This window comes from Podarcis gaigeae, assembly GCF_964106915.1.
Source record: "Podarcis gaigeae genome assembly, chromosome: Z".
Taxonomy (NCBI): domain Eukaryota; kingdom Metazoa; phylum Chordata; class Lepidosauria; order Squamata; family Lacertidae; genus Podarcis; species Podarcis gaigeae.
Window position 1 is genome coordinate 3,763,890 of NC_139691.1, and position 22,360 is coordinate 3,786,249.

General features: G+C 43.9%; 1 protein-coding gene and 1 long non-coding RNA gene across 3 annotated transcripts; one reads left to right on the forward strand and one right to left on the reverse strand.

The window, feature by feature from the left end:
- Positions 1-7,231: 7,231 nt before the first annotated feature.
- On the reverse strand, positions 7,232-22,306 carry TRUB2 (TruB pseudouridine synthase family member 2). 2 transcript variants are annotated; one of them, XM_083721055.1, is made up of 8 exons: positions 21,994-22,306; positions 20,520-20,651; positions 17,676-17,750; positions 16,986-17,047; positions 16,018-16,099; positions 15,366-15,438; positions 8,805-8,941; positions 7,232-7,960 (listed from the first exon to the last, which is right to left on the reverse strand). In XM_083721055.1, exons 1-8 carry the CDS (start codon positions 22,097-22,099, stop codon positions 7,632-7,634), a joined length of 996 nt encoding a protein of 331 aa, XP_083577181.1. In that variant the 5' UTR covers positions 22,100-22,306; the 3' UTR covers positions 7,232-7,631. The 2 variants fall into 2 exon arrangements, with proteins under 2 accessions (XP_083577181.1, XP_083577182.1); XM_083721056.1 differs by lacking the exons at positions 7,232-7,960; positions 8,805-8,941 and adding an exon at positions 12,337-13,060.
- Positions 17,677-19,363, forward strand: LOC310836150. The gene is made up of 3 exons (XR_014559890.1): positions 17,677-17,812; positions 18,093-18,195; positions 19,268-19,363. It is a non-coding gene; the product is annotated as an uncharacterized lncRNA (long non-coding RNA).
- Positions 22,307-22,360: the final 54 nt, after the last annotated feature.

A 22,360-nucleotide genomic window follows, 5' to 3' on the forward strand; every position in this document is an offset into this window, starting at 1 on the left:
TCCTTTCCTGCGGGTGAGGGGAGCACCCTGTTGCAACAGCTTTAATAAAGATCAGACTTACTAGCTGCTTTGCTTCTCCGTATTCTCTGGTTGGACTCTGTTATTTTCTCCTACCAATAGAGAACCTAACGTAAGGACTCTATATGGGCTCTTGGATACCCCATACGGGAAAAGGGCAATATTTATTTACAACACTACTCACAGGCATCCAGACAAGCAAGAGTTCAGGGACACCAATTCTGTTCAGGCAGAGACATTCAAGAGGGTGCAGAAGAGGGTGAGAATGGGAGTGGCAAGAGTCCTGAGGGCCAGGTAGAGGGGCACAGAGGGCCACATCTGGCCTCCAGTCCTGAATTTCCCCACCAGATTAATACATTTTTAGTGAGCCTACAGTATTTATTATACAGTTCGTGCATGACATTTTCTCCTATGGAGCTGATCATACATCCCTCTTTCCATTCATTTTTCATTTTCATATTTAATTCACAATAAATCAGTATTTCTGTTATTTCAGAATTTGCTGCATCAGTGATATATTATTTAAAAGCCTGGAGAAGACATGCCTTTCAGCTGTTGAAGTAACTTTTTGTGCTGACTGAGATTGCATTTTTGTTTTTATTTTTTTCAGATAATTTTCACTGAGTTTTGTACAACAGTCAGCTCAGCTACAGGAATTAGAACATTTGTGCAGGAGAGCAGGGAAAAAAAGGAGGAGAGAGATCAACAAGAACAAGAACAACAAGAACTGGATAAAGTTGGAAGTGGGAACATTGGGGACATCCAGATTTGAAAGGTCTAAAGAAATAAAATTGGAGTTTTTACTCTCAAATACGAAGATCTGGATGGAAAAAATGGACCTTTTTGAGACAGACTCCTTCCAAGATTGGACATTCGAAACTAAAAAGGACCAAAAGACGGCAAAGACTATTAAAAAGACGGCAAAGCGGACTGGTGAAGGACTATGGCTTAAGTGTGGGAGCTCCAGGACGACAGTAGACATTGATGGACATTGGGAACGCAACCGGGAAAGGGGGGAGGGAAATTTGGAATCCAAAGGGTGTTAAATTATATCTTATTCTTTTTCTTAATTTTTTTATTCTAATCTGTATTGCATATTAAAGAGGGGAACTCGTGGAAGGGAACAGGTCGATTTTAGGGGATGGGAAAATATTTTTAAATTGGGTCAATGATAATAAGTTTAAAATTGGGGGTAAGAATTTGTTGAATTTATTTGAAAGAATTGGAATACAAGAGGGGGAGGGGAGGGGAAGTCCTGGAAAGATGCCAATGAAAATAAGGTTTTAAATTTGGATGTTTTTCTTTTTTTTGTTATATTTGAAAATCTTTAATAAATTTTTTTTTTAAAGTCAGCTCAGCTACAAAGTAGGAACAAACCAATACCACTAACCTGCTCTCCCACCCCACCCCACAGAGCAGCTCTTTCTCTCTCTTTTTTTGAAATCATTTTTATTGTTTTTTCAAATACAAAGTTATAAACAAAAAACCCAAAAAAGTATATTCATATAGATTCCTCCAAATCTCAGGACTTCCCCCCATCCCTTCCATGGGGTCCCATTTTGAACATTTAATACTGTATATTCTTTCATCTTCAGTTTTTATATCAAACCATATTATCCATGGTAATTTTTAAACTACAAGTGAGATTAAAATCCTGCTAATGTTTCCATCTGCTTACAGTGGTCTCCTAAATAATTTATAACCCCCCCCCCATTCTTTCATAAAGTTTTTGTCCTCTTGGTTTCTGAGTTTTCCATTCAGTTTTGCCATCTCGGCATAGTCCATCAGCTTGGTTTGCCACTCGTCTCTGGTAGGGACCTTGTCTTCTTTCCATCCAGCTATCAACATCTGGGCAGCTGTTGTTCCATACATAGAGTCTCTTCTTTTCCTTTGGAATATTAGTATCTGTAATTCCTAATAGAAATCATTCTGGTTTCTTAACAAAAGCTATTTTAAACATTTTCATTGTATATCATCTCCCAGAAAGCTTTTATTACCTTACAAGTCCACCACATATGATAAAAAGTACCTTCTTTTTCTTTACATTTCCAACAAATATTTGTAGTTGTCCTATACATTTTTGCCAACTTGGTACATCAATTTCATAGAGTTTTCTTTCAAAGCATAACATTCCGTAAATTTCAAATCTGTTTTCCATAACCTTTCCCAATCTACTATCTGAATATTATGTCCCAGATCCTTTGCCCAGTGTATCATTACTGACTTGACCTGTTCATCTTTTGTATGCCACTCTAAAAGTACATTTTGGACACTGTATTTAAAAAATATAATTTAATTGGTGAAACTGTAACCAATCCGTTAATAAATCCCTTATCTCCACATAATATTTTAGCTCTTAATCAATCCAGATTGAACTCATTACTTGCTTACATTTCTATACACTGTGATAGGAATTTTGAGGTCTTAGATATATGGTTATGTTCATAAGCGTACCAACCAAGCACGTACATAGATCAGCGCAGGAAGACCGACCTGGAACCATTTTGATTCCTAAACTGAGCAAATGTTTTCTCTGCAAGGTCAAAGCAGGAGACCTCCTCATTGTCTCTTTCCTCACAAATCCTGTCTTAAGGGCACATTTAAGATATGAATAGGGTGTGAGCCGGTGACCTGGCCCAGGAACTAAGTATTTATCGCTACAAAAGACTGGCCAGGCTCCCCAGGCAATCCAATCTAGGAAGCAGGGTATCCAATCAAGTAACTTGCCAAACAGGAGATAAACGACAGGAGAAAAACAACATTCAAATTTCTGTTTTAAGACTGCGTTTTCTGTGATGTAGGTATGATGTATCTGAGGGGTGGTCTTAGGTTACACCCCTTCTGTGATGTATGTATGATGTTCTGGGGGTGGTCTTGATCTACAGGGTGGCAATTTCAAAAGTCTTTATAAGGCCTTGTGCGCCATTTTTCTAGGTTCCTCCTCCTCTCCTGCAGGTGAGGGGAGCACCCTGTTGCAACAGATCAATAAAGATCAAGCTTACTAGCTGCTTTGCTTCTCAATATTCTCTGGTTGGCCTCTGTTATCTTCTCCTACCAATAGGGAACCTAAATAAGGACTCTATATGGGCTCTTGGATATCCCATAAGGGGAAAGGGCAATTTTTGTTTACAACAACACAAATAGTGGTACAGACACACTGGTATTCCAAAATAGATACAAAAATAGGCTAAGTCACAGCCACATCAAACTTGCGAAAGAACAGTAAGTTGTTGTATGTGTACATATTCCTGGGTTTCCCTGAAAGGCACCCTCTCCAAACTTTAAAACAATCCTAGACATGTGTATAATTGGTACTGATCTACCATGTTCCTGTATGTTGATATATTCAATAAATGGATACCAAAGAGCAACAAATTGGTTTGTCTCCCTTTGTCCTTTTACCACCTGAACTTTATGGGGAAGGCTTTGTTTATTTTAATGTTAACTTCTGCATTTGGTTTGAGTTTAGAATGTTGTTTGTCTTATATCGTTGTTGAAATTTGTTAGCCATTTTGGGTTTTGTTGGTAAACAAGGTAGGGTATACATTTTTTTAAAAAATGAATAGAAAATCATAGTGTGCAAATCCATACCTCCCTAGTGCACTTTTTCTTGCAGGGTTTTCACAATATAGTCCTCCTAGGATATTGCCACCTGCACAACAGTAAACGTTGTCCCCAAATTTGAGCCACATATCATTTACAGTTTTCCGTCTGCTCACAAAAAGTACCCTAAGAAACAAATACCACACATTAGACAAAGCATATCACAAGTAAACCAAATGTGTTTTACAGGGGGGCTCCTTTTTTGTCCCAATCAACGTACAGTAACACATTGGAGTAATTTGTGTTATTTAATTTTAATATGCTCTTTTGAAGCACTGGGGTTTTTGTTTTGTTTTTATTATTGTTGTTTTGAAATTAGATACAATATCAGTCAAAACATAACATCAGTAACAAAAAGAAAACAAATAATTAATTACATATACAACAATAAGAGTACCGTAAACTAATAATGGCAAACACATTCCAAATAATCTTCATCTTAACACAATCATATTGTGGAGCTTAGGTGGGCATCATATCTTGTTGAAGAGTGTGAAGAGCCCTTTTTGGCTGACAAGGTCAAAGGCCTTCATCAGGCCTATGAAGGCAATGTACTGGGTGCATCTCACAGCAATATAGCTATCCTCAGAAACAAAACAAGAAAATCCTAAATAAAATATTTTTTAAAAAAAGGGAAATAAAGAAACAAGGGGAAACAGGGGATATCCAATTAATTGTTAAAATCCTGGAATCCCAAACTAGTATGCCTCACACCTCCAGCCAACCCCTTGCAGTTTACACAGTGTAAAGCCAGCTTTCCAGCCTTCTACTTCTCCAAGAATAGGGCACATTTCTGGCTTCAACCAATCTGGTCCTAGACTTCCAATAACACGGAAACCAAAGCAATCTAGGCTTGTGGGCATTCCCAAATCCTGAGGGTGGCAATCACACGGTGACTCCACTAGCCTGTGAATCTTCTTTTAGAAATAAAATGTAGGGCAGCGGGTCAAATAGAATACACAATAAATTAGAGCGCTGTGCTTCTAAAACTGCACATATCCTCCACACACCGCCTATTGCCTGCCCCCAAAGCTCCCATTCCACCAGTCTCTCCCTTTTTATCAAAGGGAGGGAGGGCAAGCAAAAAGATAGTCTGCTTTAAATAATGTTTTAAAACGCTTTTCAATATGAAGGAAAGCTATTTAGGGGGAACCAACAACATAAACACCTCCAGAAAATAAAAATAAAAACTCTTCCGCCTCTTTTTTCACCAGTGAGTGTGATGGAAGAAAGAATGCTTTCCAGTTGTTTGTTTATGTTCTTTGTTCTTTTTTACTTTGCCACTGGAACTTTGATTGTCTAGCCGTGGGGGGTTCCTCCTGGATTGTTAGCAAGCTCTGCATAATTAACCAAGCCTTAAGTGGAAAGATACCTGTGTTGCTGGTTTGTGTGAGGGCTTAGCTACCCACTGGGAAGCTGTCATATCTCCACCATTTGTTCACAGGTATAGTGACATCACCTTGCCAACAAAGGTCCGTATAGTTAAAGCCATGGTTTTCCCGGTAGTGATGTATGGAAGTGAGAGCTGGACCATAAAGAAGGCTGATCACCAAAGAATTGATGCTTTTGAATTATGGTGCTGGAGGAGACTCCTGAGAGTCCCGTGGACTGCAAGAAGATCAAACCTCTCCATTCTAAAGGAAATCAGCCCTGAGTGCTCACTGGAAGGACAGATCCTGAAGCTGAGGCTCCAATACTTTGGCTACCTCATGAGAAGAGAAGACTCCCTGGAAAAGACCCTGATGTTGGGAAAGATGGAGGGCACAAGGAGAAGGGGGCGACAGAGGACAAGATGGTTGGATAGTGTTCTCGAAGCTACCAGCATGAGTTTGACCAAACTGCGGGAGGCAGTGGAAGACAGGAGTGCCTGGCGTGCTCTAGTGCATGAGGTCACGAAGGGTCGGACACGACTAAACAACTAAACAACAATAGTGCCTTATTGAAACATTTATCACAATGTTATTTCAATATTGGTATTGTTACGGAAAGGGGGGGGCATGTCTTCTTCATTATAATATATTTGCTCAATTTCTCTAGTGTCCTCCCTAATTCCTCAAGTAAGGTGTCAAGACCCTAATCCTGTCAAATCACTCTGCCAAACCTTTCCTCCGGGCAATGCCAGGTGACAGACTATGCATACACTCAGGAAGTGCTTATCTGCGCATATCTCCAGCTCTGCATATTCCCCCCTCCCTCCTCCTTATGTTAATCCGGTGTAGCTCTGCATATTCCCCCCTCCCTCCTCCTTGTGGTAATCTGGTGTAGCTCTGCATATTCCCACCTCCCTCCTCCTTATGTTAATCTGATGTAACCCAACCTCTCCTTAATGTATTCATGATGTAATCTGTGTAACCCAACCTTTCCTTAATGTATTCATGATGTAACTGGGATGTATTTTGCACTGTATTCTGGGACATGGAGGGAGTTTCAAAAGTTCATGTCACCCCTTTCTCGCTGTTCAATCTGGTCTTGAACCTGTTGCGCAATAAACCTTGGATCTCCACATTTTGCTCCTGTCCGGCTGAGCTCATTTTTCTTCCGCAGGGACCCGCGGACACTTAGTCTGACGAGCTGGGTGGCAGTGTAGCCCTGCACCCAGATTTAGCCGTAACAGTATTCAACGATATGGCAATTTATCGCAGAGCCCGTGTCCTCTGTGACTGCAGCAACTTTGCCAATTCAGGCAACACACCAAACCATAGTTAGCATAAATAATGGTTTACAATCCTACTTCAAGCTAGTTACAGATAGGTAGCCGTGTTGGTCTGCCATGGTCAAAACAAAAAAAATTCCTTCCAGTAGCACCTTAAAGACCAACTAAGTTAGTTCTTGGTATGAGCTTTCGTGTGCATGCACACTTCAGATACACTGAAACAGAAGTTTCCAGACCCTTCTATATAGTGAGAAGGTGGGGAGGGGTATTACTCAGAAGGGTGGTGGGAATGGGTGATTGGCAGATAGCTGTGATGAGCCTGTTGACGACACTTAACGACTGCGATAGGTCTTACAGGAAAAAGCAAGGGGTGAGAAGGTGAAAAATGGCTTTGTCGGGTATAATGAGATAAGAATCCAAGGTCTTTGTTCAGACCAGGACTCTCCATGGTTTTAAGTTTGGTGATAAAGACCTTGGATTCTTATCTCATTATACCCGACAAAGCCATTTTTCACCTTCTCACCCCTTGCTTTTTCCTGTAAGACCTATCGCAGTCGTTAAGTGTCGTCAACAGGCTCATCACAGCTATCTGCCAATCACCCATTCCCACCACCCTTCTGAGTAATACCCCTCCCCACCTTCTCACTATATAGAAGGGTCTGGAAACTTCTGTTTCAGTGTATCTGAAGTGTGCATGCACACGAAAGCTCATACCAAGAACTAACTTAGTTGGTCTTTAAGGTGCTACTGGAAGGAATTTTTTTTGTTTTGACTACTTCAAGCTAGTTTCTAATTCTGATTTGCAAGATGACTGCAAACCAAGGTTCTGTCAAGTAATAGTCATACCAAGTTATAGTAAAATTTCCTTAACTCGTTTGGAGTGATACCAGAAGTTACTGCCACCCACCCACCCCTCTCACACATTTTCAGGCTTGAATTTAACAATAAACTCATAAATGAGTTTCAGAATTTTAATCATGGCAATATGAATAAATCAAAGCATCATACTGCAGTCGGAATTCACAGGTGGATTTGTTTTTTAAAAATACATTTAAGTAACAGCCAGGTTGTTTTATGCAGCAAATTAACCAGCTCTACAAATCCTTTGGCTGAAACATCCAAGCTTCGACAGAAGGTAAAAAGCTGTGTTTTCATATGTTTCAGAAACAGCTTCTGATTTTCCCACACGTGCAGGATCAGATACTGCAAATGTTTCATCGCGGGAGTTTTGAGAGTGATGAGTTTTAGAACAGCTTGAAACAGGGCAGCAAGCTTCAGCAGCAAAGTAGTGAAGGATAAAAATTCCAGGGTGTTTTCCACATCCGCACTTAACCATTTCCCATGTAGTACAAGATATTCACAATTTTATCACTGAGCTTGGCGGCAAGGCATCTTCCCTTTCGCTCAGCTGTGTGTCACCTGCAACCGGAGAGGCCGTAGTTTCCTCCTCTCCCTCATAAGCAAGGCTTTTTTGTATCTCAGTTTCTACTCTAAGCTTGGACTTCAGGATCGCATTTCGGATGTTATGCAAGTTCCACTGTGTTCTCAAGAGGGCATCCTCCAGAGTGAAAATGCCGTCTCGTACCCGCCTCACTTGTGTGCAGACAGCAACTGACTTCAACTCCAAACCGATCTCGTGAACTATCTTCCGAAGGTATTGCTGGGTCTCATGCAAACAGTGGATTTCTAAGGGGACAGAAATAATCGTCAATACAAGCAGGCAGTGAGGTGGGGTTTCCCAAAAAAGTTTGAAATCGAAAACTTTACAGTTAGGGGAAGAATACTACAGAAATCAGGGTAATTAGCACTAGAAAATTTTCTGATATCTTAAAACACTGGAGCATGACCTAACTTGGCATGTTGGTTTTACTTGCATTTAATAGACAAAGCTAAAAACTTTAGTGCATTGAATTCAACCAGTTGTCACTAGAAGTCCCAATGAAAATCCATTCTGGTCTCCCAGCCAATGAAAATCCATTCTGGTCTCCCAGGAAGGTGTCTTATACCCAGTGATGTTGCAAAAATATTGCCCTGAAAGTTCTTCCCTTGGATGGAGGTCACAATCTTCCCCAAAGGAAGGGAGCCAAAAGGACAAGGAGGATGCAACAAAGATTTATTTTAGCGCTAAATGGTCAGAACTCTGTGGCTCATGCCAAAATCCGGATCTGAGGGCTGTCCCATTTTATCTTCATAATAACCCTACGCCCAGATAATAACTGTCTAGATGAGTGAACTCAGCCGGTAAGAGTGTGAACACAGTCAAAGACTATGGATCAACACAGCTGGCTCTATTATGGGATTCTCCTTAGGAGTGGGGGGCTGCTGTGAGAGGCTCCTGCACCATTTGTCCATGTGGGCTAGTATTCTCTGCTGTGAACTGTCAGCTGCTTTCTGATCTCTTGGGCAAACATCTCTCTTAGCACTTGCTTCTTGGTCCTTCGTACCCCTAAAGTTGTAAATGTCTCAATTAAAAAAAAATTATAATAATTGGTAATCTCCCGTGGGATTTGAAATACATCCCTAGCCATACCTAGCTGGAATTCTGGTGGTGCAAACTGGAGGCTTCGCACTGCTGTGATTAAGGGTGGGCTTTTCTCCATGGGACGAATTAATCCTTTCACTGCCAGCTCGTAGGCCTCTTGGGTCTTCAAGTCAATATTAGCATACCTGGATGGAGGCAAAGGGAGAGAATAGATCAGGGAAGGGAGGTTGAACTCTCCTGCTGCTGGATTTGCACAGCTACTGTCTGACTGGTTTGTGCAATACATTTTGCCCACCCGAACACAGCCTGTTATCTCCAAAGATGGCTCTCCTATAATCAGGTACACTCAACAGCCATTTCCCCAAATTATAGGGGCTGGGGAATGTCATAAGACTCATGGAAATTGCATTTCTGATTGTCAACTTCACACAATGCATAAACACCTGAAAGCTATCAAAAATGCTTAAGCAGCCAGTAAAAACGGAAAATTTGTCCAGTGACCCTTTGTATCACAATACGGAGATGAAATTGCCAGATTCTGACATAAATGGTGGTTTTAGTCATTCAGCTTTTTTTAAAAAAAGATTTTCTTGTTTTACAGAAGTATGTGTAATATCTCTCGTGTATTTTTTCCCTGTAACATTTTTACAAATCAGTTTCATTTGTTGAGACATTAGGAAGAAAAGGGGTGGAGGGGGGGAAGATGGGTGGGGTCGGGTGGCGATGTTTCTATTTTGCTTAATATGTGTAGGGTTTGGTGTCAGCATTACTCGTGCCGGTTCTCTGCTGTTCACTTGTGTTCCTTTGGTGGTGAGAGAGGTTGGGGTTGGCCTAGGGTGTGGTTGTTTGTTTGTGATTGGCTGTGGTGATCTTTGTTTTTGTGTGTGAGTGGGGTGGGTGGGTGTTTTGGATCAGGTTAGCCATACTGATTTATATGCTGTTGGTGGATTATTGTCATTGTCTTGTTGGGCTGTGTACGTGATAAAGGGGAGTGAAGGCGTCTTCTTCTATTTGTCCCCGTGTCAGTTTCAGTTTATTGGTTAATTTTTCTAGTAGGGCTGTTTCCCATACTATTTGGTACCATTGGTCCATGCTTACTCCTGACAGGTCTCTCCAGTCATTCAACTTTTAAGGCCTCATGGTTGCTTAGGTGGCTAGGCTGTGTCTAACCAGCGGTGGGGGTTCACATGACTGAATGTGCCTTCATACAAACAAAAGACCCTACAGATAGAACTAGTTTGTCAGGGGAAATATCTTTTCTACCCATACTGGCTAGTTTTCTGTGTGCATTGTTCTTAGTTTTTTGTATGGGGTACATGCAGAGGTTAACAACCTCAGTGAATGACTTAGGCTAAGAAACAGTCAACACAGTAAATAAAACCACAAAATAGCTACTTAGGAGGGATTGGGAGTTCTGCCTTTCTTGGAGCAGGCTGCTGTGTTTCTACTCTAAGTACAGCCCACCTGGTTTCTTTGTTAGATACAGAGGAGGGATGGAACATGATGTGTCTCCTCTTCCAGTTCACTTATCTGCATGTAATTCGTGGTTGCCTGTGGCTACTAGGCCAGTGCTTAAACACAAGGCTGACTTATGTACATCACACATTTTTTTGTGGAAAGTTGAAGCAGATACACTTGCTCTTAAGGTTTCCAGTTGGATGCAGCCACTGCTTCCCAAATCTGCATTACAGATGTCTCCAACTTCATATCCTCTCCACCCCCACACCCCCTATAGGACCTCTTCATTGGAAAGGATATCATCTGCCAAGCTGATCTTTCAAACAGACCAACAAATGATTATTCAACACACCCCAAAGTTATTGTACAGGTTGTGCACAAAGGCTGTCACTTTAACCCATGTCGACAGTTTGCATTTTAATTAAACCTTAATACATAAAAACAGTGGCAGCAAAGGGAGAGGCCACACTTTTTTTGCCAGCTTTCTTCATAACCACTTTACTAATCAATATTAGCTTTTCCCGAAGTGATATCCTGCCATATGCTGAAGCAACAAGCTAACAACTGCAGAAGCATCAGGTAGTTCTCTCTGAGGTGGCAGCCCTTCATCTGCACCATACTACTTCAGACTGTAGATGGGGGACTCACATGACTGAGTGTTCCTGTGTGCAAAAGAGAATCTCCAAAGCAAGGCTAGCCTGACTAGTTCGTAATCTGGTGAACAGGGTTCGATTCCCTGCTCCTCCACATGCAGCTGCTGGGTGACCTTGGGCTAGTCACACTTCTCTGAAGTCTCTCAGCCCCACTCACCTCACAGAGTGTTTGTTGTGGGGAGGAAGGGAAAAGGAGATTGTTAGCCGCTTTGAGACTCCTTAGGGTAGTGATAAAGTGGGATATCAAATCCAAACTCTTCATCTTCTTCTATGTGCAGGGATTTTTTTGGTATCAAGGAACAATCATGTGAGCTCCCACCTTCAGTCTAAAGAGGTGCAGTCCACATCAAGGGTTACTACCTTACTGAGTAATAACCTCTGTTACATATTTTAAAATTAATGGATGGTCCAAACAGCCTGGCTGGTGCAATTAATTCATTCAAGTCTTGATTGTGCTATGTAGCTATTAAAATTTTGTGTGGTTTCTTATCTGAATTTTCATAATACTTATTCTGAAGCATTCAGATGTATACAAGATATATTTTGGAATAGACAAGTCATGCATATGGGATTTGCATCCTTAAATAGTTAACAGGCCATTCACTTCTGTTCATGTTTTCTCCAATTTTATCATTAGATGGGGAGTAGGTGGGAAGTATCACTACTCCATGAGAGTAGTCTAGGGTTGGGGAACCTGTGGTCCTCCAGATGTTGCTGGACTCCCAATCCCCATCAGCTTCATCCGGCATGGCAAATGGTCAGGGATGATACATCATGCTTAACTGTAGTTCAGGGTGATCCAACACATGGCCCGACCCTCAGCAACATTTTGACACACCCACCAACACACCCCACAGTCCTCACAGTTCCCAAAGCCTAGTTAGCACTTTTCCAGCTTTGGGAAGGCACTCTGGGACTTTGCCTGAGCCTCACACCTCCTTCCCACAGCTGGCTCTGGGAAGGCAGCATGAGGGATGGGGGCGGGGCCTTCAAATTTTGGCCTTGGCCCACCCACCCCCATGTGACAAGGCAGCCTGTAGGTTTCGTGTCAAAGTACGCTTGTGGCCCATTGGTATGAAAAGTTGGGCCACCCTGCTGTAGTTAATGCATGAAGAGGTTAAGACCACAGAGTAAGCCAGAGCTTTGCAAACTTTTCATGTTGGTGATAAACTTTTTAGACATGCATCATTTTGCAACACAGTAATTCAGTTTTACTCAGTAAACCCCTTTCCAGCCTCAGGAAGAGCAGGGGAGCGTTTGCACCTACACAAAGCCTTTTGTTTACCCCCTTCCATCATGTGAGACTGACCAGAAAGGACTTCTGGGCTGCTCACTCCATGCTAAAGGAGAAGAAAAGGAGAACTTTGGAAGAAACTCGGAGGGGTCCAACAGCCTATATTTCCACGCTTTTCTTTGTTGCATGTTTTGTGGGGCTCTCTCACCAAGAGAGTATTTGCTTCAAACCTGGATCTAGGCAATTATTATTTTATTATCTTAAACCAACTACAACCAAGCATTAAGAGCCAACAGAATCAGCAGGTGCACAATGTTTAGACAAATTTCCTTCTCTTCACACATAAAAGGGAGTGTGCCTGCAACACAGAATAGCGTCCCTCTTTAACTAATTGAGCTCCACCATATGGCTTCTCTTGCTTTGAAAAAGAACTTTCTGTGTTGCTTTCTACTGGGAATAGAACTATGCTGTCCATGTTCAGGAAATGTCTTTTGACGTCCTCTGTGGCGGTCTTCTTTGCTTTAATGCACACCCATACCATAGAACCAGCAGTTTCAGGGACCCAGCCTGGGGGGTGGGGGTGGGGGTGGAATCAGGAATCCAGAGTGGCAAGAGGTCCTTGCCCACCACCCCTGCATCAAGGCTTCCCCTGTTCGGATGGAAGCGTTTGGGAATCCTGCTCTGGGGAGTCCTCCTCCATGGCATCCTCTAGAAGCCTGTCAATGTCAGTCTTGCGGCGCAGCGCACACCACGCTAGAAATGCCATTCCTGAGACACAAATCAGCACCACCCGCCACACTGGCTTCTGATGGTCGCTGCCCATGGACTGCGCCACACTCCATTTCCGAGGGTGGGCACGGCTGTTCCGGAAGCTTAGAGGCTGGGAGCTCTTCAGCTCCTCATGCTCTCTGGGCAGGCAGTAATGACGCAGCAGAAGGAAGGAAAGGGACGGAGGCGGCCTGAGGGAGAGAAGGAAACAAGACGTGGGGTGAGGAGGACAGCAGGGCTCCTGGCTGACTGACCTCCCACCCCACCCTAGCACTCCTGCTCACCTTCGGCGTAAGGGCCTTTGGACTTCCCTAGTTATGGAAGGGCCTGGAAGCAGAGCAAGCCCCACCTGCGGCAAACAGTTTTCACCTTCCAACTCCAGGATGATTAATCTAAAGAGCACCATGCAAAGTTCCCATCCCAATGAACGTCTTGGAGGAAAGGTGCTGTTGCTTCAGCCCAGAAAAACCCCTTTGTCTCTATAAAACTAACTTCCGGCTATCAACTCTTCCATCCTCCTCCTCTATGAGCGCAGCCTCTATTTTGGGGGAAGCTCAGAGAGCTTTGGCTGGTAGAAGCCAAACTCCCAATTCCCAGGTAGCACAGTTAACCATCAGGGAACATGGGAGCAACATTTGGAAGGCACAAGGTTGGGGAAGGCAGGTGTAGTGGCTAGTGTGGTAAATTTGGAATGGGGAAACCACACTCAGCCATGAATCCCACTGGGATGTGAGTGCAGAATCATGTATGGCAGCTCCGAAGGAGGGAGAGATAAAACACCAAGTCATTTATTTAGTAATGGGAATTCTAGTGAAATAGTTATAGGAATAGCAATTAATACTTAGCTGTCAATTAGGCGCATAGGAGCATTCAAAGCATATTACATATCACAACTCACTAATCTTTACAACACCCCTGTAAGACAGGTCAGCGTTAATCTGCACACATTGCAAATAGCTGGGAAGGAGCTAAAAAAACAAGAGCCCACCTAAAGCCAGCTAGGCAACATTCAAACCATTCCTGAGTTGCACCACACTCCCTCTATTAGCTCGTGTCCATCATTTTACCACACAAACTATTTAGCATGCTTATTTAGTAACGTGAAAATTACAACTTTCATTTTTTACAAAAGGAGGGACAGAACGAAAAGAATCATTCATTTCTGTGTAGGTCTGAAAGCAGCAGCTGCCAGGGCCTACCAGCATTGAGTTGCCTGCTGTGCTAGCCTCCCCACACCCCACAGCTGGAAGGGCCTGCAATCCACTATTTACACTTCCGGAGCATGACTTAGGGTGCTCTGGAACAATGTATGAAATTATAAATGCCAGCTTTACAGCCACCTTGAAGTACAGCTGCTGCTGCTGCTGCTGCCCCCACCCCACTGCTAACATAAGAGGGGCTCCACCAGGGGGTATTTTGCATGGGCAGGGTATCCCTCAAACCAGAGCAGACTTTGCTTCTATGGACAAAGTAAACAAGGGGCTCCTGGGGATGCCATGAGTGGAAAGGAGGACGTCTGGAAGAGAACATGAGTTCTCTGCAAACTGCATTGCAGCCTGTTCATCCTGGTCAGGAGCCACTGAGAAACAAGCCTCCTCTTATCTTTAGATGTCAGATGAAAACATACTTTCTAATCAGGTCTTTGGCTTTTAACTAGCTATTGCCCTTTTGCATGGGTAGAATGGTGGGACTGTGTGTGTTGATCTTAATGCAGTTATGTATGTGTTTGTTTTTTGCTTACAAAATTTTGAGTTGCCATCACAAAGAATGACTAATCATTTTACTAATTAATAATAATAGTATTTCATGTATTGTGCCTTCAGTATGAGTGTTGTTTTGCAAGGTGCAAGAGGGTTGCAGGCTGGGATGTTCTGGGATATAAGAGCAAAGAGGGAAGGCACAGCCATGCCTACTGATCTGCAGAAGTCATCCCCAGCCCGATGGCAAGGCGAATGGCCTGGGATGATGGGAGTTGTGAGTTCAGCAACAGCTACCTGAAGGTCCACGGCAGGCAAAGGAAGATCAGCAAAGCTCAGCAGTCTGCCCAGGCCTGCCAGTACCAATAATCTTCTTCTTGTACATGGGGAGCGGAGTGGGTGCTCTTTGGGGAATGGTCAGCATAAGAAACAGAGAAGGTGTGAAAGTCCCCACACCCTCCCTTTCCCTTAAATCTTGTAGAAGATGTCTCATTGCAGCAAAAGCAGCAAGCTCTCCCACTGGTCCCCAAGTGACAGCAAAAGCATCACCTGAAACCTTGAGATTTGGGAGAACAAAAAGCTACCTCATTGCACCAGAACAGGGTATTGTCCATGCCAGCTTTGACAGGTGGAAGCATTTATCTGCCAATCTACTGTCAGCTTTGACTGGCAGGGGTTTCTCAGGGAAAAGTCTTTCCTGGGGCTTGCTATCTGAACAGATGCTATCAGGGATCAAACCTGGGACCTTCTGCATGCAAAGCAGGCACTCTGGTACAGCCCCCACGTTTGCGATACTTACTGCAGTAAAGCCTTGTGATGGGACCCCTGGATAACAGAAAGGATCCTCTCCAGCTGCTCCCTGGTGACGTGGTCTGCAGACAAAGAAAGGGGAAAACAGTACTGAGAGGGATGGGCCAGGTGATCCAACAGCCTGGAGCTAAATACATATATTTCAAACACAGACTATAAACATGCTGCTGCCTCCTAAGCAAATTCCCAGGTGAAAACAATATGAAAAGGAGCCCCAGTGGTTTGGGGGGTCAGGATGAGGAAGGGGCAACCACACAATAAAATATAAAGCAAATTCAAGATACTTATATGATGCTTTAAAACTCCACCGTTTCAAAACATTGCTGGGGGATGGGCTCACCTTTTATCCTCCTAAGAGGAAAACATGCACCTGGAATCCAACTCAAGTTGGTTTCTGGGCAGTGGAAAAGAAAGCAAACTCTCTCCTGCTGAAGGCTGAGCTAGCGGGGCTTTCAGGACCAGCTGACTGAGTGCTGTGCTTCAGAGAGACAGGGGAGAATCATAGAATTGTAGAGTTGGAAGGGACACCCCAGGGTAATCTAGTACAACCCCCTAAAATGCAGGAAACCTGCCCACAGCTGTACCTAGGTAAGTTTGAACCACCACAGGTTCCCCACACCTATCCCTGTGGATAAACTTACCAAATGTTGCCTTCTCGATCAGTTTGCCCGTGTCCGAGAAGTCGTCTGTGGCTTTGCCAAACAAGCCACTAACTGTGTAAGTCTTTGAAAAGATGAAATGCATGGTGAGAGAAGTCCCTTTACCTTTAGGATGGTGCAGAGTCTGGCTAGTAAGGTAAGGTACCCCTGCCCGTGCGGGCCAGTCGTGTCTGACTCTGGGGTTGTGCGCTCATCTCACTCTATAGACCGGGAGCCAGCGCTGTCCGAAGACACTTCCGGGTCACGTGGCCAGCGTGACGAAGCTGCATCTGGCAAGCCAGTGCAGCACACGGAAACGCCGTTTACCTTCCTGCTAGTAAGCGGTCCCTATTTATCTACTTGCCCCCGGGGGTGCTTTCGAACTGCTAGGTTGGCAGGCGCTGGGACCAAGCAACAGGAGTGCACCCCACCGCGGGGATTCGAACCGCCGACCTAGGTGCTGAGGTTTTACCCACAGTCCCACCCACGTCCCCTCAGAGTCTGGCTACGAAGTACCAAAAGGAACAGATGAAGGAGTTGAGGGTGTTCAGTCTGGAGAAGCAGCATTTAATGAAAGATTCAATTGTTTTCTTCAACTATCTGCTTTCTGGAGCAACAGAAAGCAGACTTGCTCTCTGTTGCTCCAAAGGGCAGAACCAGAATGGATTGGTTGAATTGGAAGGGCAGCAGATTTCAGCTAAACATCAGGAGAAACTTCCCAATGACAAGAGCAGTCTAACTGTGAGAAGGGAAGTGGTGGAAGGTGGTGGGCTCTCCTTCGTAGAAGGCATTTAACCAGAGGCCAGGTAGGCATCCATAAGGGATTCTGTAGCTGCATCATGCATGGTACATACTGCACACTGTACATTCCACACTAGGCAGGGGGCTGGACCCCAATGTACCTTCCATCTCTAAGGTCTAATAATAATGTATAATTCCCTACTTATAACTGTATTATAATAAATACTTACCCTGGTGAGTTGAGCATCGTGCAAGGCTTGAAGCAACTTGTTGCCATTACCCACCCCAAGCACTGAAATATAAAAAGGAAGGGGTGGGAAAGTTAGGCAGGCAAAGTTAAAAAGGTCACTTTTTCTGACTGCAAATCCAGGGACAGGTAAATAGATACACCTGGATCATGGCAAGCCTTAAGTCTGACTGGGAAGAAAGAATTTGTACATGGCTTTAGGTGGCGCTGTGGGTTAAAGCCTCAGTGCCTAGGACTTGCCGATCGAAAGGTCGGCGGTTCGAATCCCTGCGGCGGGGTGCGCTCCCGCTGCTCGGTCCCAGCGCCTGCCAACCTAGCAGTTCGAAAGCACCTCCGGGTGCAAGTAGATAAATAGGGACCGCTTACCAGCGGGAAGGTAAACGGCGTTTCCGTGTGCGGCTCTGGCTCGCCAGAGCAGCGATGTCACACTGGCCACGTGACCCGGAAGTGTCTCCGGACAGCGCTGGCCCCTGGCCTCTTGAGTGAGATGGGCGCACAACCCCAGAGTCTGTCAAGACTGGCCCCTACGGGCAGGGGTACCTTTACCTTTACCTTAGCAACTGCTTTGGGATGCAATCCAATTTATTGGCCACATGTACCTTAGCCACAGTGTAATAATGCTTCTGGGAGCACCATATAATAGCAATGACTGGCTAAGGCATCTTTTACTTACCAAACACTCCAGAGGACATTGGATCCAGATGGTGGCCTACTCCAACTTTCAGGTGTCTGAATATCGGTCCAGAAACTGTAAAGGAAAATCAAGATCGATTTTTTAAGGCATGCACAAAACTTGATCTCACCAATACAGTAAATAATTCAAGCAAAACACAAAGAAAGCTTTTTGATATATAAATAAATAATTTTGAGATGTTTTTAACAAAGCAATTCATAAGTGGAATTAAAATGAGTAACTAATAAAAATCCAACAACAAATTTCATCAGGGAGCAGAAAATCTGGCACAAAATGAAAACCAAACTAAAAGGCCAGAGAAAAACAAGACATTCTAACGCAGCCTGAATCAAGATTGCGGGTCAACTGCAAACTTTGAGACTGAGGAGCCACAGATGCTGGAACAGACCATAGCAGGGGGTAAACAGAAGGAGTTTCCAGACAACCATCAAATTCATCTCCAGAGGAGAATGGAATTGGGCAGCCACATTTTATCCCAATCTGGAATCATCCTCAGAGAGTAACTCCAGACTGTTAGATGGCACCACCAGAATCCATTGTTCCCATTTAAAGGGCTAGGCAAGCTGGAGATTGGGACTTCGTTTTTATTGGAGGGGGAAACCTTGTACCCAGTGTTTCTGTCTAAAACAGTGATGGGGAAACCTATCACCCTTCCAGGTGTTTCTGGAGTCTCAACTCCCATCAGCTACATCTAACACCTAGGTCACAGATTCCCAATTGCTGTTCTAAAAAGATCTAGAGTAGGGAAAGCTGAAATTTTACAGAATAAAGATTTATTAGACAATTTAATCTATTTTAAACTAATCGAAGAGTAAATTATTTACAAGTGTCAAGTTGCACCTGCTTCTCTACTCAGAGGGCCAAGTACAGGTGTAAGCCGCAATGTGTTCAACTAAACCTACTTCTACTTTCCTGGGAGTAAGCCCCATTGAATTCAGTAAGGTGTACTTGTGAGTAGACACACATTTGCTTGGACTGCTTACTGACAAACACCCCATCCTTCTCACATCACAACTACCCAATCTCCTATTTCAGCAGAAGGCAACCAGTTATATCTTCTCCCCTCCATTTCCCCCTGACACAGAAGGCCTCCACAAAAGCCTTCATCCCACCAATCTCTCGATTTTTATCAAAGGGAGGCAGACAGGGCAAGCAAGCAAAGAGATAAGCTCTTAAAAAAAAAAAAAACCCTTCCTTTGTAATATGGAGGGAAGCTAATTTAGGGGGAAACAACAATGTAAACACCAGAAAATAAAAACAAAAACACTTCCCCGACCACTTTCTTCTGCCAGTGGGACTTGGTGGACAGCAGAGAAGAAAAAGAAAGAAGCAGCACATAAGGAAGTACAGGGCTGGGGAAACAAATGTGTGAGAAAGCAAAGGGGAGAGGAGATAATTGGGGAGATTTCAAGGGTAAGGAGAAAATGGGGAACATAACGAGGGGGGGGGACACAGGCAAACACACAAACATGCAGATGATGAGGAACAAAGAGCATTGACAAGAGAGAAACACACGTGGGTAGAAAATAGGCTTAAACAACAGGGCAAGGCTTTTTTTAAAAATTCAGAAGTAAACAACCCTATTGGAGAAAGGAAGGAGGAAAGGGGCTCCTAGCACAAAGCCTAGAGACAACTCAGACTGACATCTCCCTCAACCACCTACCTACCTGTCTGCTTAGTGCCAACACTTAAAGCAAGAAGCTCATTGCATTGCCAGAAAAAAGCTCCTGCAAGGCAGCTTTCCTCTGTGCCTGCTCTGTGGTTTGCTGCCCCCTGCAGGAGGCAGGAGAGAGCTGAGTATGGGTTGCACTGTTGCAGGAATCATGAGAAAAGCATCCATTGGCTTTGCAGTTTTTCCAACAATGTGATTTGCAATATATCACCAAGTCAAATATTTTTAAACAATTATCATGATGTGGACTTTAAGCTGGTTTTGGACGACAGATCAATAAATCACCAGGCCCTATTGGCTGTATATGGAGCCTAAGAAGAGCCTGTTGGATCAGGCCAGTGGTCCATGTTGTCCAGCATCCTGTTCTCACAGTGGCCAATCAGATGCCCACTGTAGGAAGCCTACAAGCAAGACCTGTGCACAAGAGCATTCTCCCCCTCCTGCAGTTTCCAGCAACTGGGAATTCTAGTCCAGAGCATCTGGAGAGCATTATGCTGGCTACCCCTTGATTTATTGGGTGATTAGGAATTAAAAACAACCAAACAAAAACGCTATGCAAAAGCTAACAACAATTCAAACCGAAAACACAATAAATAGCAGAACACAATAAGAAAGTGATATCAGATGTAGCAAACCAAGAATAAGCAGAACTGAAGAGATTCCTGAAGGCTTTTTGCCCATCCCACCTTTGCCCAACATCCAAGGATTGGCAAGAGAGGTGTCACACCTGAGAATGCCCCATCAGTGAGTGTCTGTTACCTTAATCCATTGTTTCTCAAACTTGGACTTCCTTGCTGTTGTTGGACTACACATCCCATCTTCCCTAGCTAGCAGGACCTGTGCTCAGGGATGATGGGAGTTGTAGTCCAACAACAGCAGGAGACCAAAGTTTAAGAAACACTGTCACAATTCATACATTGGCAAGACTCAAAAGCAGAGTCTTGGGTAGATACAAATCAGGCATAGGTAAAGTGATGCTCTCCAGATGCTGGACTACAATTCACATAATCTCTACCCATTAGCCATGCTGATTGGGGTTGGAGCATCCGGAGGCCACTATGTTCACTGTCCCTGAAAAGAATAAGTTAGTCCTGATATCATCAGGCCCAGGATGCCACCTTCTCCACCCTACATCCCTGCTCAAATCTCACCTAGAGGATGGTCAGCCATAGCTGGGAGCTGCGTAACTGTCATAGTCAATTCCTTCCCATCCTTTCCTTCCACCATGCTAGGCAGGAAACGTACAAGCCGTCGTGGTGCTGGTCGCTTGAATGAGTTCAAGTCTAAAGAAAAAAAATAATGAGAAAACTGGTTATTTATTTTTTTAAGGTATAGCTAACTAATTAATAGGGCACGCGGGTGGTGCTGTGGGTTAAAGCACAGAGCCTAGGACTTGCCGATCAGAAGATCGGCAGTTCGAATCCCCGCAACGGGGTGAGCTCCCGTTGCTCAGTCCCTGCACCTGCCAACCTAGCAGTTTGAAAGCACGACAGTGCAAGTAGATAAATAGGTACCGCTCCAGCAGGAAGGTAAACAGTGTTTCTGTGCGCTGCTCTGGTTCGCCAGATTTAAATCAAATTGATTTTAATCGTGATTTTAAATCAAACTGATTTAAATCAAATTGATTTTAATCGTGATTTAAATCAAATTGATTTTAATCGTCATTTAAATCAAATTGATTTTAATTGTCATTTAAATCATAAGTCAGTAAGTCTTGATTTACCGTATTTTTTGCTCCATAGGATGCACCTGACCATAAGACGCACCTAGTTTCTAGAAGGGGAATGCAAGAAAAAAAATTTTTTTTAAGTGCTGAGCAGAGCCTGTATGCTTTTCCCCAGGAGGGAGAAGCCCCCAAGCGCCGCACACACGCTCCACGCGGCTCGTGAAAGGGAGTGCGGCTCTTGGGGGCTTTTCTGGGAGGTGGGGGAAGGGAATGAGGGGCTGCCCTCTGTCCCTTCCCCCACCTCCAGCAAAAGCCCGCAAGAACCTTTAAAGGGTGTGCGGCAGCTCTTGGGGGCTTCTCCCCGAGGAGGGAGAAGGGACTGATAACCAGAGGAAGGTTTAGTTTTTGGAATAATAAATTTTCAGAGTAGTTTTTACAGTTATATCAAAAATTACTGATTTGGTTATACTATTAGAAATGCATAGACAGATAATTATGAAATTCTTGTTTATATTTGGACAACTTTTCTGTTGTACTTTATTGGAAGGGGAAAAATAATCATTTCCTTAATAACAATTTAAACAACTTATTTAACTAAAACAATAACATTATACTATATGTATCCACGCTTGTTAACTGATGCGGTTAGACGATTTAAAAAAACAACTTAGACTGAGTTTTAGCATACATGAAAAACTTAAATCCCTATTTCCAAATGAATAGGCTCTGGACTATTATGTAACTTAAAAAGAAAACTAACTTTAGAAATATTTTTTCCTCCAAAAGCATATTATTTTAAAAATTCGATTTAAATAATAATAATAATAAATCATTTATCTTTATCCACCCTGGTTAAGAGCACATTTATTACGAAACACTCTGTATTGCAATAGTAAGGAGCGGGACTCGAGAGGCAGGATAAGGCAAGGAAACGGTGCCGAACCTCTTCCAAGGCTCACCTTTCAGCAGGTGGGTCTCCACGGAGTTCCGCACGGCCATCCACGCCACGCCGGGGGGCTTGTAGGCGGCGAAGACCCCATGCAAACCAACCTTCGCCAACCGCATTGTAGCGTCTCCCGCTGCCGCCGGCGCTGCTTACGGGCGTAGCACTCTCAGTGGTCCCCCAAAGTGGGCGCCGCCATCTTGCGTCCGTCATGAAAGACAGCCCGGCTCGGAAACAAGCGCTGCCGGAAAGGCCGGAAAGTGGAATGCCCAGAGGGCAAGAGGTGTAACCTCCAACCACGTCCCCCGGAGCCGCCATCTTGGGGGCGTCATGAAACAAGCGCCGCTGCGAAACTAGGGAGGGGCTACGCAGAAACCTCCGCA

Excerpts from the sequence above, each read along its gene's own strand:
- TRUB2 (XM_083721055.1), bottom strand. The coding sequence starts at position 22,099 with ATGCGGTTGGCGAAGGTTGGTTTGCATGGGGTCTTCGCCGCCTACAAG. Across the intron at positions 16,100-16,985 it reads ACGATGCTCAACTCACCAGG|ACTTACACAGTTAGTGGCTT; the intron begins GTAAGTATTTAT and ends ATCTTTTCAAAG. Across the intron at positions 7,961-8,804 it reads ACCACCAGAATTCCAGCTAG|AAATCCACTGTTTGCATGAG; the intron begins GTATGGCTAGGG and ends CTGTCCCCTTAG.